Raw genomic sequence first — 18,944 nt, 5'->3', positions numbered from 1 at the left:
CAATTGATTCAAAAATAAATAAAATATATTTTCTAAAAAATCTGGGAGAAACCAGTAAGCATGAATTATTTCACATTATGGAAAAAGAAAATCTTCCTAGATTTAAGTTTGGAGATTGTTTACAAGAATATGAAGGTCTTTTCCATTCTGAACAAAGGAAATTATCTATTCAATTCACCAAATTCCAGAAAGCACATTAGCATTGAGGTAAAATTCTCTAATATTTATGCAAGATCCACCCCCACTCCCCCAACCCCTATATGAACCTTTTTTTTCTGGTAGCACACCCCCAAATGCACAATGGCAAATTATTATTTGTATGTTTATTATTCTAAGCACTATTAAACCACAGGCAGAAAATAAAAAAATACAAATATCACCATGAAGATTAAGTTAAGAAAGACTTTCAGTTGATTAATCAAGTGCATATTCTATAATCACATTATTTAACTTCACAAATCACAAGTATATTGCAGTCGTCTACCCAAGTACTCCAAGGAAATCCCAGAGTCGATATATCCATGTCCTGCAGAAGAAAAACAAAATAGGTACAATCAAGTGATGAAATTTTGTTATAATTTTCTCACTAGTGGAAATAAGTGTAGTTCAATGAGTGGCTACCACAACTTTCTAGGCTGCTCTGACAAAAACAATTCACTAGCTACCAATATTGAAAGCACTGATATGCATTTTGGATGCTGATCATAATTGAATTCGGGTTGAATGGGAAGACATATTGATTAAATTAAAATATGCTCTCATTCATATTTAGAAAGTGAAACTCCATTAATGGCGGCTTCTTTTTCTTGGTATAGGAGGTATGTTTTGGGGGAGGAGGATTAAAACTCTCCAGAAAAGAGCCAGATGAGTTGGTACGTATGTGTCTGTGAGAGAGAGAGAGAGAGAGAGATTCTGACATGTACAACGAAGATAAAGAATAAGCCACTATGGTTTGAATGCCAAAACCCTATAACATCACAGCAAAACTACTCTGCAACAACATCTAATCCATATACAAACTTACCAGGTAACCAATAGAGTCTTACAGAAAACATTTTTTTTTAACACCAATGCAAAACATAAATTAAGGCATCAAACCTTGGTACTTAAGATGATTCCAATAGATTCTGGATGTCTTTCTGCAAGAGGGAATGAAATAACAGTCAGCTGCACTCTACAGTTGTGGGCAGAATCAAACATGAAAAAAAAAAAGAAAAAAAAAAGAAAGAAGGGAAGATGTTGTTCTAACCTCAATTTTAAGAGGTGATGTGGTTGGTGCATATCTCTCTACAACCTTTCCTTCTTTGTTGACTAGAAACTTTGTGAAGTTCCATTTTATGCCATCTCCAAATATTCCCCCTTTCTGTGATTTGAGGAACTTGTAAATGGGTGCTGCATTCTTCCCATTCACCTCAATCTATAATACATAGATGATACAAAATTAGCATGCATTTCTTAATTAAAAAATAAATAAAAATTTCCTTGAGGCAAAATACTTGCCACAAAGAGACGAATAACAGAATTGTTATCAATATCAATTCAATTGCTTTTTGGCTAAGGAGATGTCAAAGTTTGAACCTATCCCAAGAAAATAATGTTTACCAGATGTATAACCTATGCAGAAAGATCAGCTTTTCATGTTATTACATATTAATGCATAGAAATGTCACAATTTCAGTGTTTGCCACACAAGTAATAATCAAACACTTCATATATGGACTACTGAAGAAAACATGGTCAATTTTTTACTCTTTCACTGAAGAGGAATTACCTTATCGAAAATTGGAAATTCAGCTTTAAACATTGTGCACACAACTTCCTGAATCTCTTCATTGTTTCCTGGTTCTTGTCCTGCAAACTGGTTGCAAGGAAATGCCAAGATCTCAAACCCTGCCAAAAAAGAAATTTACAAAAATGATCAATTTCTCAGAGATAAAAATGAAGCACATTAATAAATATATTACATTACTTTGAATGAATGAAAGACACACCTTGGCTTTTGTACTTTTCATACAAAACATTCAATTCCTTGTAGTTTGCTTGTGTTAAACCACTGCAACAATAACCATGATGACCATTAATGGCGAAAGCAAAATATACAACACAAAGTTGATATATATATTTTATGAATAACAAAGGTGATAGATATCAGCATATATTGAAGATCCAAATCAAAATTAGTGAACTTTTTCTCATTAGCCCCAAGGAGCAACCATTTGATCTAAGTGGGTTCAAGTAAAAGAGATACTAGAGTTGCCTCACAAAGGTTCCACTCGTACAATATCCCCTAACCAACACAGTTTTCTTTTCTTTTCTTTTTTGACTAGCTAAATGTCTTATTTATTACTCATTTTTTTTAAGTTAATATTAGGATGGAGGATGAGAAAAGAGTCCAGCCTGATATCAACTAATTAGTGAAGATGTTTAATTAAGAGAAGAAGAGAGAAAAAAGGTTTCCATCTCTTTGAAGAAGACGTTAAATTTGAAATTGACAATAACGAGAAGTCATCAATTCCTATAAGTATGTGGTCTGAACCCAAAGCAACATTTGAAGTGATATATGCAATCAAGTATCACATGTGACCTCAAGAGGGTTTTGTATTGTGGAACCTTTTTGGGCCAATCGACTCCTCAGACTCTTCATATACAGTGGTCAATCGATTGGATTATATAAGGATTTGATATGATCCAACTACAAATCCAACTATATGTATATATTTTGATATATAACATATATTGACACTATTGGCCTCCTGTTACAGATGGAGGATGATAGGAGAACCAATTTTCTTGGACATCTTTTATCCTTTCTATCTATATCTTTTCCAGGCACCATAGACTTTTAAGACAAGAGAATTACTGCTTTCACAGCAAAAATAACTTCTTTTTTCCATATCCCCCTCTTTTACCTGGTGGATTCAACTGTTAGTCCTACCGTGGGAAACAGGTTGATCAGAACAGCCATTTCTTTGTGGAAATAGCATAAATGCTTAAGTGCAGAAAATCTAGTTGAAAGAGAACAGTCCTATTAACGGATGCCATAAAGGCACATGTTAAGGACTATTTAATTACTCCATTAATAATTGCAATGCAGGATTTTTAAAATGAAAAATTACATTTGTTGGTGAGGCTATTGCACAGCACAAATTTGGGGTTGTGTTTTTCTTCCAAAAAAAGGTTTTTAAAAAAGCATTGTGTCACCCGTTAGCAAAACCCTAAAGAGAACATCACCTGGCCTATGACAATCTTGAAAATTCTATATTACCTTGAAAATTTCAAGCATCCAAAGGTAAATGATATGCATAAAAAACTCCACACGCAGAGATGAGAAAGTTATCTTTGTCCAAAGTTTTAAATTGGATTTTGATCTTTATTAGATCAACCTTACCAAGTGCAATCTCAATCCAACTCTAGTCAGATCTTACAAACTATCCGAATTTGAAACATTGCATCTCAATCAGTATGATAGCCAAAACTTAAGCAGGTCTTGTTTAGATGCTTACCTATCCCATGGACGATGGTAACTGTGTCATGTGTGCCTCAATCAAATTAGAGGAATAAACAAATCGCACAGAAAGGATTCACTACAGACCATCATAAATACTACCAGCTAATGTAGATATAAGAACCCCAGATTCTAGAAAGCAATGATGAATGCTTCGTAGTTTACCTCCAAAAGGAGGCGATTGAACATTTACAAGATCCACGGACAAGAAGAACAATTTACGGTGGAGTTGAAAAAAAGAACATATATGATATCTCACAAATGTAAAACTTCAAATTGCACCACTTTCTTGGCAATCAATTCAAACGTCGGGCAAAGAGAGAGACCAGTAAAAATGAATCATTTAACATACACATACAGACAGAGACACAAACATAAGGTGAACCAGGAACGGATCGTATCAAGAAATTCACAAGGAAAAACAGATTTGATTAGAATACCATTTTGAAGCAACGTTGACAACCAGGAGAACCTTCCCACTGTATTCACTCAGACTAACATCATTTCCACGGATATCCTGCCATTAAATTCATATAGCAAATAAAGAACTGTAAACAATAAAAGCCCAAATGAAAAAAAGAAATCTTGATTGAAAACACCAAAACAGCCTTCACTCGATATTCTTCCGTCTGAATTTACGAAATAGGATGAAAAACATAAATATATGCATATATCTCACAAAACATTAAACAAAGAGACCATAAAAAAAAAAAAAAAAAAAGAAAAAGAAAAAAAAAGCTCCACAAATGGCCTCACACATCAGTTAAGTTGACCAAATCAAGTTCTGATTTCTTTTCCACAAATCCTCAATTTCTCAAACCAAATAGACTTTACCAGCCAAGAGCCTAACACATTATCATTTTTGGGTACCCAAAACATCAAAAAGCATCAATTAACTTCTCTTTCTCTCTTTTCTCCAGTTTTCACAGCTACCAAAATGAGCTTAACACAGATGAAAGAAACAAAACAAAAACACAACCCATTTCATTACCTTGACCGTAAAATCGTATATGGATTTGGATGAATCTTCAGCCATACTCGAAGAAGGATGAGAAGATGGGTTTCCGTAGAAGTACAAGAAAGCAATACCAAGAAAGATAAGAGCGACCCAGTTGGTTACTCCCAACAAACGCATGCTAGTCAACAATCCAGACAACCCATACGCATCAATTGAAATCAAAAGGTTTGTTAATGCAAAGTTGACAATTTTATTCTTGCTGTTAGGATTTTAATGAATATTTAAAGGGGTTGCGTTGGCAGGTGAAAGTTGGTTGGTGAGTTAATTTTAGGGGAAACTTCAGAAAGCCCCCCTGAACTTCTAGCCAATTTGAAAAATCCCCCTGAATTTCCAAAACTCTCATTTAGGCCCCCTGAACTTTGATTTTCTCTCACTTTGGACCCTTTTAACATTAAACTACGTCGTTTTTGGGCTGGGTAGGTGTTTAATTTTAGGATACAAAATGACGTAGTTTAATGTTAAAAGGGTCCAAAGTGAGAAAAAACCAAAGTTCAGGGGGCCTAAATGAGAGTTTTGAAAATTCAGGGGGGGTTTTTCAAATTGGCTGGAAGTTCAGGGGGGCTTTCTGAAATTTCCCCTTAATTTTACGTGGCCGATGAGCAGCCAGATGGCCCAGATTGTTCGGCACATGTCGTCATCTATTTGTGATTTTGACAAACGTTTTAAATAGACTCAATTAACACGTTATGCAATTATTTTTAGGGTTAAATACTAAATATTTCATAAGGTTTTGTTGCTTTAGCTTTTTTTCTTAGGATTTGATTTTTATCACAGGAGATCCCTATAATTTTAATAATAGACCAAATTAATTATTTGTCAGTTGACCATTAGTTAACTTAACGAAAATTCACATGGACCAATCAAATGTTTTCATGTGATTTTTTTTTAAAAAAAAAAAAAGAAAAAAAAAATTGGCATTTGGGGGTGGCTTGGCTACCCTCTTTGGCCATGAGGGTGACCGAAACCACCCCCAACCACCATTGGTGGTGGCCGAGCCACCCCCATCCGGCCAGATGGGGGTGGCCAATGGCCAAAGCCACCCCCAAATGGCCAAGGGGGTGGGCCAACCAATTTTTTTTATTTAAAAAAAAATACATTTTTTTAATTTAAAAAATTAAGTAAGTGCTACGTGTCAACATTTGATTGGTCTATGTGGATTTCCGTTAAGTCAATTAACAAAATGACTAATTTGGTTTATTATCAAAACCACAAGGATCTCCTGTGACAAAAATCAAATCTTAGGAGAAAAAAAAATAAAGCAACGAAACCCCAGGGGGTATTTAGTATTTAACCTTTTTTTTTTAAATGCAGGTAAAAATAGCGTATTTTAAAATCAGATTATTGTTAAAAATTACATTTGTGAGAGCAATGTAAATGTGACAATTCTAATTAATTCTTGGATTGATTTTGTTGGCCAGGACTATCATATGAACATTATGAAATAAACATATGGTATATGATATTAGTCTTATAATAGATTATATATACTTTTTTTTTTTTTTTGGAAAAATACACTTTACCCCCTGAACTATCTACTAATTTGCATTTTTAACTCAAATGTTTAAAAAGTGACACTTTACCCCTCAAACTTCCAAATTGTTGCAATTCGATCATTCTAATTTTTTTTTTCTCAAAATGCCCCCATCCCAAGTTAAAAAAAATAATAATAATAAATAAAAAATTAAGGGGTGGCCGGTTTGGGCTTTTTTTTTCGTAATTTTTAATTTTTAATTTTTTTTAACCTTGGATGGGGTCATTTTGGGAAAAAAAAATTAGAATGGTCAAATTGCAACAATTTGGAAGTTCTATTTGGGAGAAGGGGGGGGGGGAGGTAAAGTGTCACTTTTTAAACATTGGAGTTAAAAGTGCAAATGTATGAATAGTTCAGAGGAGGTAAAATGTATTTTCCGCCTTTTTTTTCTTTCCTCACAACTATCCTATAACATGTGGCATTTCTAACCGACTTTAAATAGTCCTTTTTTTTAAAAAAAAAAAAAAAAAAAAAAAAAAAAGAATTGGTTAAAACGATCCTGTAAGAAATGTGTAATGCTCCATTACTCTGACTAAGTAATCCACTTTGGAAGAAAAAGAGTAGTTCAACTGTTCTACCTTATTTCTTGGTTTTAAATACACTCTAATTTTCAATTTGAGGAAGGTTGGTGCCCAATATCAAAATAAGGAATAATGTTGGGTAATGATGCAATGAATCCTAAAATAAGGACCAAAGCTTACAAATTAAATCAACGTTTGGTTTGGAAGAAATTGATCTAAGATCTTGAAAAGAAAGTCTCTCTTCTGCTTTTAGAACTTTTGTAATCTTTGTTTTGATAGCTCCTTTTCAGTTTTCTTGTTTAGATTTTGATGCACTTGTTGATCTTTCAGGACCAGTTAGATGGTTTAGAGACCATTAATATGGTTGCCTAGGAAATAAAGGCCCTCTAAAAATAGCACTTTTTAACTCATGATATATTGTTCTATGGCAAAAGATAAAAGAAGAGAGAGAGAAATCTCTAATTTTGACCATAGAGATTTGCTTTCTTTAGAGCAATCACATTAGCTTAACTATTTTTTATTATTTTTTTTCTATAAAAAAACCCTATGCATCGAATTATACATTTCAAATATAAAATACATTCTTGTTGCATTTATGAATAGTGTACCGGTACATATAACAAGCACTCTTCACCCATCAATCTCATTAATATACTATTTCTCTCTCCGCATCTCTCTTTTACCAAAAGTTGAAAAAAATAGGATCTTTAGAAAAAAAAATACAATCCTTATAAAAAAATAATAATAATAATGAAATAATATTTAAATGATGTAGATAAAAAAAAAAAAAAAAAAAAAAAAAAAAAAAAAAAAGATAATTGGATGTATGATGTCTTTTAAAACTCATTAGTTAATCTAGATAAAGTGTGTTTTGATTAATCATTTTGCATAAAAATATGCATAAACTAATGTGAATGCTCTTATAGGGATGAGTTAAGCAAATTCATCTTATAGAAAGACAACTTTGCTCAAGATCTTATTACAAATCTAAATAGGTAAGGAGGATGATTTTTGAAGCAGTAAGAGAGGTTCTTTGTCAATTATGCAAAAGATAGATCATTTATATAAATGACCTTATGGGGCTCTAGCAATGCACTATTCTCATACACTCACCACTTGACCTAATGTTAGCAAGAGGTTGATGTGATAATCCACATGAGAAGTGTCGGTACAATAAATTTACTGCGTGCACCCCACTATATGAAAATAATTAGACAACTCTAAGCATGCCACGAGGGAGGCATCTATGGATCATATTTAAAAGGCTCTCTGTAAAAATGAGCCACTCTCTCCAAAATGAGGGATTGTCATCACTCGCCAAAACAATCTCTATTCAATTTTTTCTCTCAACAAATTTACTGATTTAAATATTGAAGCGTCCCGAGTCTCTTGGAAACCAACGGTTTTTCGATAACCATTTTCTCTGTTTTGTAAGAGCCTCATTGCCGGTCCAGTCGTCCAAAAATCTACTTCATTAATAGGTAAGCCTTTCCTCACACACTATATTAGAATAGAGAAATGCTAGGAGTACTAACTATTTTACTAATATATGGGTACTAACATGATGTGAAACTTATTCATTGGAGATGATCAAAACAATAAATAAAAAAAAATGCTACGAATACCAATGAATAAACTCTACATCATATTAATATCCATTTGTTAATAAAAGAGTTAATACCCTTAACATTTCTATCTGGAATATGCATCCCATTGAAATTGAGAGTGAGTGAGACGGGCCTATGAAATCGAGGCTAAACATGTCAGATGCATTGCTATGTTGGTATCCCATTAATGCACATTGACCATTGAGTGTGCCATGTCATAAAAAACATGCCCCCTAAGAAAATTCCATAGCATTGGTAGCATTCTCATCAGGAAGTGGGCTACATTAAAACGACTTAAAAAATATATAAATAAATAAAGATTTGATTGAAAAAAATCAGTTGCAGGACCAAATTGAAACCCCTAACAAACTAGAGGGACCAAAAGCATATTTTTAACATTTTTAATTTATCACAAAAAGAAGAAAGTCACTCAAATGCACACAGCACACAATGGATGCCCACACAGATGCACTATTGATATATAGTTCTAACTAGTAGAAGGCAAAGGTTCATAAAGTGACTTACTAAAACAGGCTGACAAATTTATCGTACCTTCAAACAATTTCAAAAACATGTCCATCTAATTTGATTCCAAAGCTCAGAACCACGCAGGGTGCAACCTGACCACAGGTGTTTGCCTTGATCAGTTCATTTGTGATGTTTCTATATCCTAGGAGGATGAATTTCAGGGATAACATCAATTCTTGCAACTTTGAGTTTCAAACCAAAAATGTCAACAAGAAGAAGATTCTGAAGACTGCCTATTTCTTAAGAATTAGAGAAATGCATACCTTCCTTGCAAGGATTAAAGGCGTCAGAGATTCCATTTTGATCCTTTTTTTTTCCGTGTCACTGGGTGAAGCAAGACTGAACTTAATTGAAGAAAAAGGGTAGTGCTTATTAGCATTTGGTATTGATTAACTGGTTAAGAAAAAAGACGAAACTTGATTGAAGCAAGTGTTTCTTCTAGATAGAATAGAAAGGAAAAAAAAAAAAAGTGTTTCTTCTAGAGAGTCATGCAATGCATAAGCAACAAAACAGAAAACAAGTGTTGTCACATAAGGACTTAAAAGAAAAATCAAATAACCATATTAAAAAGTATATGCGGCTTAACTTGCTTAAAAAGGTTGATAAATGTAGATGAAATGCAAAATACATTTGGTTTAGAAAACCAGATCGAGATGTTTTTTAGGGGTTTGGTTAGCCCCTTTACAAAGAAACACTTCTAAAAAAACAAGTTATTAAACGAAACACTTCTCAAACAATCAAATACAAACCACTTTGCAAAACACAACAATTTTTAGGAAACTTTTTTCGAAATATTAAGAAAGTACATGCTTATTTTTTGCTAAAAAAAAGAAAAAAAAAAAGAAAAAAAAAAAAGAAAAAGAAAAGAGAGAGAGAGGGTCGCACGGCCACCCTATTAGAATAGAGGCCAACAGCCAAGAGGGGGTGACTACGCGGCCACCCTCAATAGGACAAATGGGGTGGCAATGTGTGGCCACGCCTTGCGGCCAAGAGACATTTTTCAAAAAGTTTACCAAACAATTTTCTTCAGCATACCCCACAAACATCACTTTCAAATGTGGATCCCACATAAAACATTCCTCAACTTTCTGTCACATCAAAACACACAAGAAAGGGTGAAGTAAAAGAGCACGCGGTGTGCCAAGCATGCCAGTGCAAATTTTTTTTTTTTTTTTTTTTTTTGCATTAAAATATTAAAAAAAAAATTTCCTGCATGGCGTGCTAAGCACGCCGTGTGCTCTGAATCACGACTCCAAAAGAAAACTTTTCAAAACACTTACCAAACATAGGATTTTCAGATTTGAGGCTGAGCAGCTCGAGTGTGTCGGATCACCAAACCCCAAAACTTAAGGCCGTATTGATTATTAGAAACCACTAGATTGTCAGAAACCAACAAAGTTGGTTTATGTTAGGTGATGTTGAGAGGGTCGGGTTTCCATTTTCTTGCTCGCCCCTAGCAAGGAACAATCTAGCATAGCTCAAGTACACATATACTCAAATATTTCAGTTGTCACATGCGTGTATAGAAATACTATTAACAATGAGAATAGAACTCTACTACTCACTATTCTTCTGATAATGACTTCTTGTTGATGGCTTATTAAGAGCTTATTTTTATTTCATCAGGTTTGCAGTCGACCATTCGTCCATCTATCTTTTCTAGCAATTCACGAGCTATATTCAATTTTCCGCACTTTCGAAGTGCATGTTCAAAAGCCTCCCTTACATAGCCTGATGGATAAAAACCCTTTTCAACCATTGATTTTAGCTTCTCACATGCAGCCTCTAGTTCACCTGCTTTACAGAGCTTCTGCAATATCTGAGAGTCCAACTTCTGCTCCAATTTGAAACACAAATCCAACTGCCCATGTTCCCTCAAAAGTTTTTCCACTAAACTATATGTGTGAAAATGTGGAGACAAGCCCAATCCTAACATTTCAATCAACGAGCCATAAGCAGTTTCCCAATTCATAGCGTCAGCATAAGCATGAATCAATGCAGAATAGGTCGAATTATCTGGAAGGCATCTCTTCTTGTTCATAATCTCAAAAACCCGTTTAGCATCATCTAAACTTCCTAATTTGCATAGCATTGAAATAACAGAATTGTAAATTACCAACTTTGGCTTCATGCCACGGGAGAGCATTCTCCCAAACAAATAACTAGCTTCCTCTACCAATCGGTATTCACATAAAGCCTGTATGACAGCAGAGTAACCCTCTTCCACACAACTCAGCTTCCTATCCTCAACAACCTTCAACACATTAACAGCTTCTTGCGTTTTACCCAATCGACAAAGTTCTGAAATAAGCTGGTTTATAACAAATGCACTTGGTAATAAACCCATCTCATGAACTGCCAAAAACACTCCAACTGCAGGCTGTATAGCACCACTGTTAGCACCCATATTTGGAACTAAAATGGTAAAGGGTCTATAGGCATCTTTAACTCTAACTTTCTGGACAGCTCCCTCTTTTGCACTCAATAAACACAACTGCCCAACAAGAGTGTTCACAGCAGACCGAGTAGGAACCAGGCCAGCCCTATGCATTTCACCAAAAACTTCAAATGCAGTCTCAAACCTACCAAATTTACATAAACCAACAAGAATATTACTATAGGAATATGTATCAGGCGCTTTGATTTTCCTAAAAATCATAAGCGCAAAATCAATCAATTCCTCAGACCTTTCCTTCTTGCAAAGCACATAAAGCATGTTATTGTAAACAAAATTATCAGGTTTACACCTAAATTTTGATTCCATTTCCTCAAACAAGCAAAGGGCATCTCTAACCCTCCCTTGCCTACCCAAGAACCTTATACAAATTGAAAATACCCTGCAGGAAACTCGCCCCTTATACGAGAAAACGGTCGCCAAAAGACACTTCATATCATCAAAAAGCTTCCTCCTACCCAAGAAATCAGCCACGTACTCAACCACACAGTCATCAAACTGAAAACCCATTTGCAATCCAGCCCAAGAAAAGAATTCCAAGGTCTTAATCCTACCCAACTGCTTATAGTTCATCAGAATTTCAAGCACAAGATTAGAGTTCAACTTTTCTTTGAAACCCTCCAACAAATTATCAAGATTTATTGCGGATTCATGGGTTTGGGTAGAAAGTAAAGAACAGATTAAGCTGACATCAGAAGAACTTACAGTCTCTGAAATTTGCGAGGGTGTTCGTGCCGCAAGTGAAGTGGGTCTTCTTGGAGTGGGTTTTGGGGTGGTGAGATAAGGCTTCGAATATAAAGAAAATGAAGAGGCATTGAGAGAGGATCGGATGATTTTGAAGAGGTTTGAAGAAAGAGCGGGAGCTCCATGTTTGGCTCTGAGGATCATTAGACGAATTTGGGTGTGAGAGGGCCGTCCAAAACAATACTGAGACTCCAAGGAACTATTTCTTTAAGTTTCTTATGATTTATTTATTAAAATCAAGCTTGAACAAGTAACGAGGTGAAAGCCCAGAGCTTCAACTTCATTTATTTTCCTAACACTAGAAACCAATTTTGGGCCTAAAACTCCTAACACAAGATCCATATCCAATAATGTGATATAATTTCTAAGCATGGGCCTTGGAATTTAATCTTCCTTATTCATTATTCCATAGTTCAATTATTTATTTATTTATTTTTATTTTTTCTTTTGATGTATTCTAGGTGAATTTGTTTTAATCATTAAATAAGCCCAGAGAAGGGTTATTTAAAATCCTCTCATAGGATTCTCACCGTTTCAGATGAAAATGAATTATTTTACATTTTAAATTTTTATTTTGTCGCATCTAATGTTGTACATAATTTCACATTATTTAAAATTTTTAAATAACGTAACGTAATATTCACCACGTAACAACATATACACTAATTTACTTTTGCACCATACAATAGTTCTTCTCTATTTCGCTGAAAATAGAGAAAATCTCGAACCAGATTTATGCACAACTCTAGTTTGAATTATATCGTCAAACTTATGGTATGTATGGGATTAATAGATACCCAAAGAGGCTCGAACACCTCAACAACAACTTCTTTTTTTCTTTCTTTTTTTACTGTGGAAACAAACAATATCAATTAGCTGAGTACTATTTAATGTACTTTGTGATCAATACTGAATTAAAATAAAAACATTTGTGTAAAGTAAAATGAGAAAGAGCCAAGCAAATCAAAAGAAGCCACGCCAACAAGCATTCTCTTGATCCCAATTGTTCCCTTTGCAATGAAGTGCTAAAAAGGAGCCACGCCAACAAGCATAAGAGAAAGAGCCAAGCAAATCAAAAGAAGATGATGAATTTAGGGTGACTAGCGCCACACAATTAACTATTTTAGAAGTGGCCAACTACTTCAAAAGAGGCTTGAGGATAGGTAGATCACTCTCATAATAACCAAAAGAAGGTAGGTGTTCTTCTAGTGTTCTCTTTGTGTCATTTCAACTGTGATGTAATTATGTCTCCAAGGAGTAACTCAATTGACTATGGACCACGCCTAATAAAGTGAAAGTCACTAGTTCGAATCACTCCTCTCCCCTTAGATGGACATGTCAAAAAAAAAAAAAAACTATGATGTGACTTTTAAAATTATCGCTGAATTTGAAATTATTATTATTGACTTTTAATTTATTGGTAATTTTAAAAAGCACATCACAATTGAGAGAATACTAAAAAAAATACTAGAACACCTAACATTTTCCTAAAGAGTGGTCCGGCAGCCCTAAATAAACTTTGAGAGGAGGATCCCTCCCCTTAAAGAGGTAGGCCAACCATCCTCTTACAGGTGAAGGAGAGGCCAACTACCCCTTTGGGAATGGCCGACAGCCTGACACACCCTCACGCTATTTTGGGTAATCAACGACCCTAAACATTTGATCACCACCCCCATTCTTTTGTTCTGCCTTTTTTTTTTTTTTTTTTCAATGTTAGTTTACATGATTAATTCGTAACCGTTCATTCTAAATTAATGACTGAAACAGAGAATTAATGCCCCTATAATTCTCTATAAATAGGAAGCTTCATTCAATATTCAGAAAGTCATAAAGTTCCCTCTCGTGAACCGACCACTCAAATAAAATTTTGAATTAAAAAAGGAAAGGAAATGTCAATGATGATTATGTTTTTGAAACGCCAGTGTGAAAAGTAATGTAAGTATCCTCCCGAGAATATCCGTTATTCAACGTTTGAATTATGGTTGCGTGCGTCCAAAGAACTATATTTGACCGCGTAAGAAAAGGAAAGCGGAAGAACGTGCGAAATTACTGATGACAATATTCCAAAGACTTGAACGCCAAATATTCCATAATTTACAGAATCCAGGGTGGACTCTGTCTGATGAGTGATGACCCATCTGATGCAGATTTTTCAAAAGGTTGATGAACCATAGAAGCTTTGGAAAGACTACACATCAATTCTCATATGAGAGAATTTAGATGCTTTGGTAAAATTGATTTGATACCACATTATTTGTTAGTAATTCTCTTGAAGCATGGCAGCAGCCAGCAGCCAGCAGCCGCTGCCTCTAGATGCTTCGGTACAATTTGCTACTAACAATAAAGAAACAAGCAGATAATCTATCAAAATCACATGCCAAATTCAGGCATGTTTCTTTCGATTTCTTAGCTATCTTACAGGGTTTGACACCTTTGGCAGAAACAAGCTTTAACTTATCAACAACAAAAAGGTTAAGTGTCAGTAAACATGTTCTGGATACAAAAGTGACACAAGAATTGAGATAAGTTGGGGAAATGAAGTGATGAATGAAGATGTACAAGTTAGCACTCCTTTTTCTCCCTCTTCCCCTTGCTCCTGCAGTAGCAGCTGAATCATGGGCATTCATCCATCCATAGGATGGATAACCATAAGTTAGCACAAGTTAAGCATTGTTGGTATCATAGAAGCCATATAACTTTCATTATAGGGGTCAGGAGAGCGAGCACCGGAAGAATCACAAACTGTTAATGGTTAGTTACCTCAGCAAATGCAGAGGTCTGCAAGGGGCTGGTGAAGCTGTAAAATGGAGGCTCTCGCTGCTGCATAGAGCCAACAGCTAAGTTTGGAATTCTCAGCCACCTATAAGACTGACTAAAAGTAAATTGAACATGCTGAAGATGGATAAATTTATTCATTTCATTGTTTATTTTCAAGTGCTGGATACAACGATCATCAAATAATAAATCTTAGCTTGGGAAAAATTAAGTCAGACCCATTTTGGATTTTGGTTAAATTCAAACCTGAAACTTTTCCTCCTCTTCTTCTTCTTCTTCTTCATTAAAGCCGACCCATCATCATCAACAGGTTTTAGCAGGTCCATTTCCAGCTAAAAAATAGCAGGAACATTCATTCCTGAAAAAAGTTAGTCCCGGAGGACAAGTGAAGCGCAAGCTCCACACGAAGCTCCAGGCTAACGGCTTCCAATTGTAAAGAAAATGTATGATTTCCTCTGCTGATGAATCCATTAGTTCTTTTAGCTGCATAATCTAACAGTACATGCCACAGCCTGCGCCCAAAATTTGAGCCTTGCCTTGACATCTTCTGGATGGTCGCCTGGAAAGGAAAAGCACCAGAAAGTTTGAATCAGATGTTTGATGCTTATATGAATTGAAAGTCGCAAAGACGCTCACAAAGTAAACTGGAAATGAATTCAGGAAAAATAAAAGGTCTATGATCAAGAACATGTATGATAAACAAAGAAAAATTACATTTACCCATCTAACTACCAATCAATTTGAATTGTGCCCCCAAACAACCACAGGGGTTGCAATGTCTCTCTTCCGCGCCAAACATTGAAGTAATTAACCCTTAAATTCATTTGTAATCTAGCCAACATTTATCTGTATAAAAAAGGCATCTAAAATATAGTGATCTACACAATGTACACGACTCAACACATAACTCTGGTCACTGTAAGTTATCATTGGAAGATCACAAAACACATTGGAAGATCAACCAAATAAACCAACTTTCACAATCTAAAGCCAAATTACTTCGAAAATCGAAGCAACCAGGTCAACATTTCGTTGACAGAACACCCTAAGCAAACCAAACCACCATGATAACCAAAATTTCCCTTCAAATATCAAAGAAACCCAGATCATGATTCTAATCAAAAGCCATCCCAAGCAGATCAACCATCAACCCAAAGCAAGACCTCCCACTAACAAGAAAAATTCAAATTTTCCAAAGAAAATAAAAAAGACCACGAACCCAAATCACTCACCAGGACTAGAGATCCTCCAGTTGGCAATCGGGCTCGACACGGACGAGCACGAGTCCGTGGCCGGCGACTGAGCACTCTCCGGAGACTTCTGGTGCTCATCCATGAACTTCTGGCTCATGGAATAGCAGAGCTCAAGCGCAGGCAAGGTGTTACAGAGCTCAGGAATTTCATCGTAGCTGAACCCAAAGCCAAGATCCAAGCACCCTCTGAGCTCATCCAGATCCTCACCCGTCAAGCTTTTGGTCCTCGTCAGATCGTCCTCATCGGCAGCCTCCACGTAGCCTTCAAGCAACACCTGGTTTTTCTTCTTCTTCGTGTTATTAATATTCAGTTTTGCCCACTCTTCGTCTTGGTTGAGAAACCCAGTAGAAGTGCTTTGGTGGTGGTTTTCCAAGGCTTCATTTTCTGGGCTTTGGTGGACTGAGGTTGTGGAGGTAACCCAAGATTCAGATTCACATGGAAAGCCTCCCATCTCTCTCTTTCTGTCTCTCAGCTTTCTCTGTAAGGTGTTTGTGAGAGGTGGGAAGGCTGTTTTTAAAGCAGAAGGCTAACAGCTTTTTTTTTTTTTTTTTTTTTTTCTTTTTTCTTTTTTCTAATTTATTTTTGAAAAATAAATGTTTTACGAAATTTTGTGCTTATCTCTTGTTTTCTGAGCAAACATTTCGGACTTATCTCCACCGAAATAGAACTTAATTAGATGTGGATAATATATATATATATATATATATATATATATATATATATATATATATATCAAGCACCTTCCATAAGTATGTATATTTTAATCATTTAGACCATAAATATATATTAAGTATCTTCTATAACAGAGAAAATAAAGCTAATAATAGATTGAATGTGATTTTTAATCTTAAATGCCATATAGAAATATTTGGATATTACCAAGCCGACTACAAACTTTGTCATTTAACATGTTTTTTATTATTTTTTTTGTTTTTGTTTTTGTTTGAAAAAAAAGAGTGTTATATGTGATTATAAAATAATGATATAAGGAAGATTATAGTCTTTCTAAATGTGATGTAATTTTTAAAATCATTATTGAATTTGATATGGTCAATTATTGAATTTCAATTTATTGATGATTTTAAAAGTTATATCATATTTGGAATGACTCTATGAAGACTCTAGTGCTCCTTATATTATTACTCGTGACATAAATATCAAAATTGTTTTTGAGTTTGGATGAATGGTATGTGTGTTTTTTTTTTTTTTTTTTTTTTGACATATCCACACAAGGGAAGGGGGACGGAGAATTCAAACTAGTGACCTCCGCTTCATGAGGCGTAATCCACTGCTAATTAAGCCCCTTGGGGACATGGTTTGTGTATTTTAGATGAGTGTTTTGTGTTTTGAATTATTTGTTAATGTTTTTATTTGAGAAATGATTAGTGTCAATATTTCATATTTTGTCATATTTCTCCCATATTATTTGTGGACTTATGTGAATTCCCACAAATTTACTAGTTGATTTATTAAATTTTTAAGAGAATATAAAAAAATATATATATAGCAAATTATTAATACCAATAATTTCTCTTTTTATTTTCCGAACATAAAACAAAAGACAAAAATACAAAGAATTAATAAATGGAGTTCATACTTTTCTACTTAATTATTTTACTAAAACTATCATGTCAATTTAAAAAAAAAAAAAAATTAAAGTAAAAGTTATAGATAAAAGACACTCCCCTAACTTAAACAAAATTTGAGAGGTATTATAAATTTATTTGAAATGATTTCCATTATTCCACTAAATTATTATTTTTTTCATTTAGGAATGTATGTATGGGTTTGATGATGATGATGATGAATGGAATATGTGTCCATATATATGACATGCATGACTGCATGTGGATGTGGGTTGCTATTGATAATGTGAACGGCGACAGCTGTACAGGTGGAGGTGATGATTGACAAAACTAACAAGTGGACACGTGGTGGTGGTGGTTTGGGATTAGACTTGAAGTAGGACAACAGCTAATGTAGGGCCCATTAAGGTGGTGGGGTCCACCACGTTGTTGATGTTGATGTTGCTATCGGTTTTGTTTGTATTTGGGAAATTCACTTTCCACATAAGCAAAGGGACCTTTTCGAAGCGTTTGGACACAAGGGGAACTCTGCCCGTAACTCGGATATTAACAAGACAGCCATCCCTTTGAAAAGAAGATACACCAAAGTTACCAAACAGAAGAAATAAATACAGTGCTATTGGCTAGAAATTTTTTAAAAAAATGACACCACAAGAAGAGAAATGTAAGCCCATTAGTATAACAAAATAGGCCACAAATTAACTACCAGTCTACTAAGAGAATATCTTCAATGTGGTCGTCGCACAAAAGTCACCTTTTGTGCAACCCACTCAGTAAATGACAAATCAGCATGTTACAAATTAAAAGATAAGTTTTGGTACATTGGATTATAATCTCTTCATAAATCAAAACAAACAAAACCAAACTAAGCTCGACGGTTTCTGCTGCAACAAGCCTTCCCTACCCAGCCCACGCTGCCCAACCTGCGCTGCTCTTCCCTGCACAGTCGACTTCAAGAATCCGCATCCAGCCTAAATTTAGTTGCTTATTAATTTTTGAGGTATTAGCACTAAATTTAGGATGATCGAATCTCTTTTGGGTGATACCATTCCTAAAGGGTTCACCTTCCACGCTTAGATTTTAGTTTTGAATAAAAAAAAAAGTTTTGAGGCATTAGAAACTAAATATTAACTCATAAAAATTTAACCAAAAAACAATATATATATATTTTTTTAATATATGTCCTACGCTAGTAGGACTCAACGCCGGTAGATTGGGCGTGTGCCGGTGGCTGGTTTCAGCACAATTTCAGACCAAAATTCCATCCAGTGAACTGGGTTGGGCGTGAAGGATTGTTCTTTGTTGGTTTTGATTTACGATGAATTGATGAGAATATAATCAGATGTAGGCATATCTATTTTATAATTTGCTACATGCGGGGTTGTCATTCATTGTGTGGGTTGCACAAAAGGTGACTTTTG

At 34.9% G+C, this 18,944-nt stretch overlaps 3 protein-coding genes across 10 annotated transcripts; all 3 read right to left on the bottom strand.

The window, feature by feature from the left end:
• Positions 1 to 360: 360 nt before the first annotated feature.
• GPX3 (glutathione peroxidase 3) lies at positions 361 to 4,711 on the bottom strand. The gene is made up of 7 exons (XM_059600756.2): positions 4,497 to 4,711; positions 3,946 to 4,022; positions 1,992 to 2,053; positions 1,772 to 1,890; positions 1,250 to 1,417; positions 1,099 to 1,139; positions 361 to 526 (listed from the first exon to the last, which is right to left on the bottom strand). Exons 1-6 carry the CDS (start codon positions 4,638 to 4,640, stop codon positions 1,107 to 1,109), a joined length of 603 nt encoding a protein of 200 aa, XP_059456739.2. The 5' UTR covers positions 4,641 to 4,711; the 3' UTR covers positions 361 to 526; positions 1,099 to 1,106.
• A 3,817-nt stretch (positions 4,712 to 8,528) lies between these two features.
• Positions 8,529 to 12,231, bottom strand: LOC132186738 (uncharacterized). 7 transcript variants are annotated; one of them, XM_088512957.1, is made up of 3 exons: positions 9,991 to 12,231; positions 8,974 to 9,049; positions 8,529 to 8,852 (listed from the first exon to the last, which is right to left on the bottom strand). In XM_088512957.1, exon 1 carries the CDS (start codon positions 12,051 to 12,053, stop codon positions 10,311 to 10,313), a length of 1,743 nt encoding a protein of 580 aa, XP_088369083.1. In that variant the 5' UTR covers positions 12,054 to 12,231; the 3' UTR covers positions 8,529 to 8,852; positions 8,974 to 9,049; positions 9,991 to 10,310. The 7 variants fall into 7 exon arrangements, with proteins under 7 accessions (XP_088369083.1, XP_088369084.1, XP_059456776.2 ...); XM_088512958.1 differs by having other exon boundaries at positions 8,529 to 8,802; XM_059600793.2 differs by having other exon boundaries at positions 8,529 to 9,049; positions 9,991 to 10,178; positions 10,276 to 12,231.
• Positions 12,232 to 14,271: 2,040 nt separating this feature from the next.
• Positions 14,272 to 16,433, bottom strand: LOC132167271 (uncharacterized). 2 transcript variants are annotated; one of them, XR_015911332.1, is made up of 3 exons: positions 15,917 to 16,433; positions 14,931 to 15,243; positions 14,272 to 14,769 (listed from the first exon to the last, which is right to left on the bottom strand). XR_015911332.1 is itself a non-coding variant. In XM_059578184.2 (2 exons), exons 1-2 carry the CDS (start codon positions 16,386 to 16,388, stop codon positions 15,164 to 15,166), a joined length of 552 nt encoding a protein of 183 aa, XP_059434167.2. In that variant the 5' UTR covers positions 16,389 to 16,432; the 3' UTR covers positions 14,809 to 15,163. The 2 variants fall into 2 exon arrangements, 1 of the variants encoding a protein (XP_059434167.2); XM_059578184.2 differs by lacking the exon at positions 14,272 to 14,769 and having other exon boundaries at positions 14,809 to 15,243; positions 15,917 to 16,432.
• Positions 16,434 to 18,944: the final 2,511 nt, after the last annotated feature.

This window comes from Corylus avellana, chromosome 2, assembly GCF_965113065.1.
Source record: "Corylus avellana chromosome 2, dhCorAvel1.hap1.2, whole genome shotgun sequence".
NCBI lineage: Eukaryota > Viridiplantae > Streptophyta > Magnoliopsida > Fagales > Betulaceae > Corylus > Corylus avellana.
Note: the sequence above shows the minus strand (reverse complement) of the source record. Positions and strands in the feature narration are given on the sequence as shown.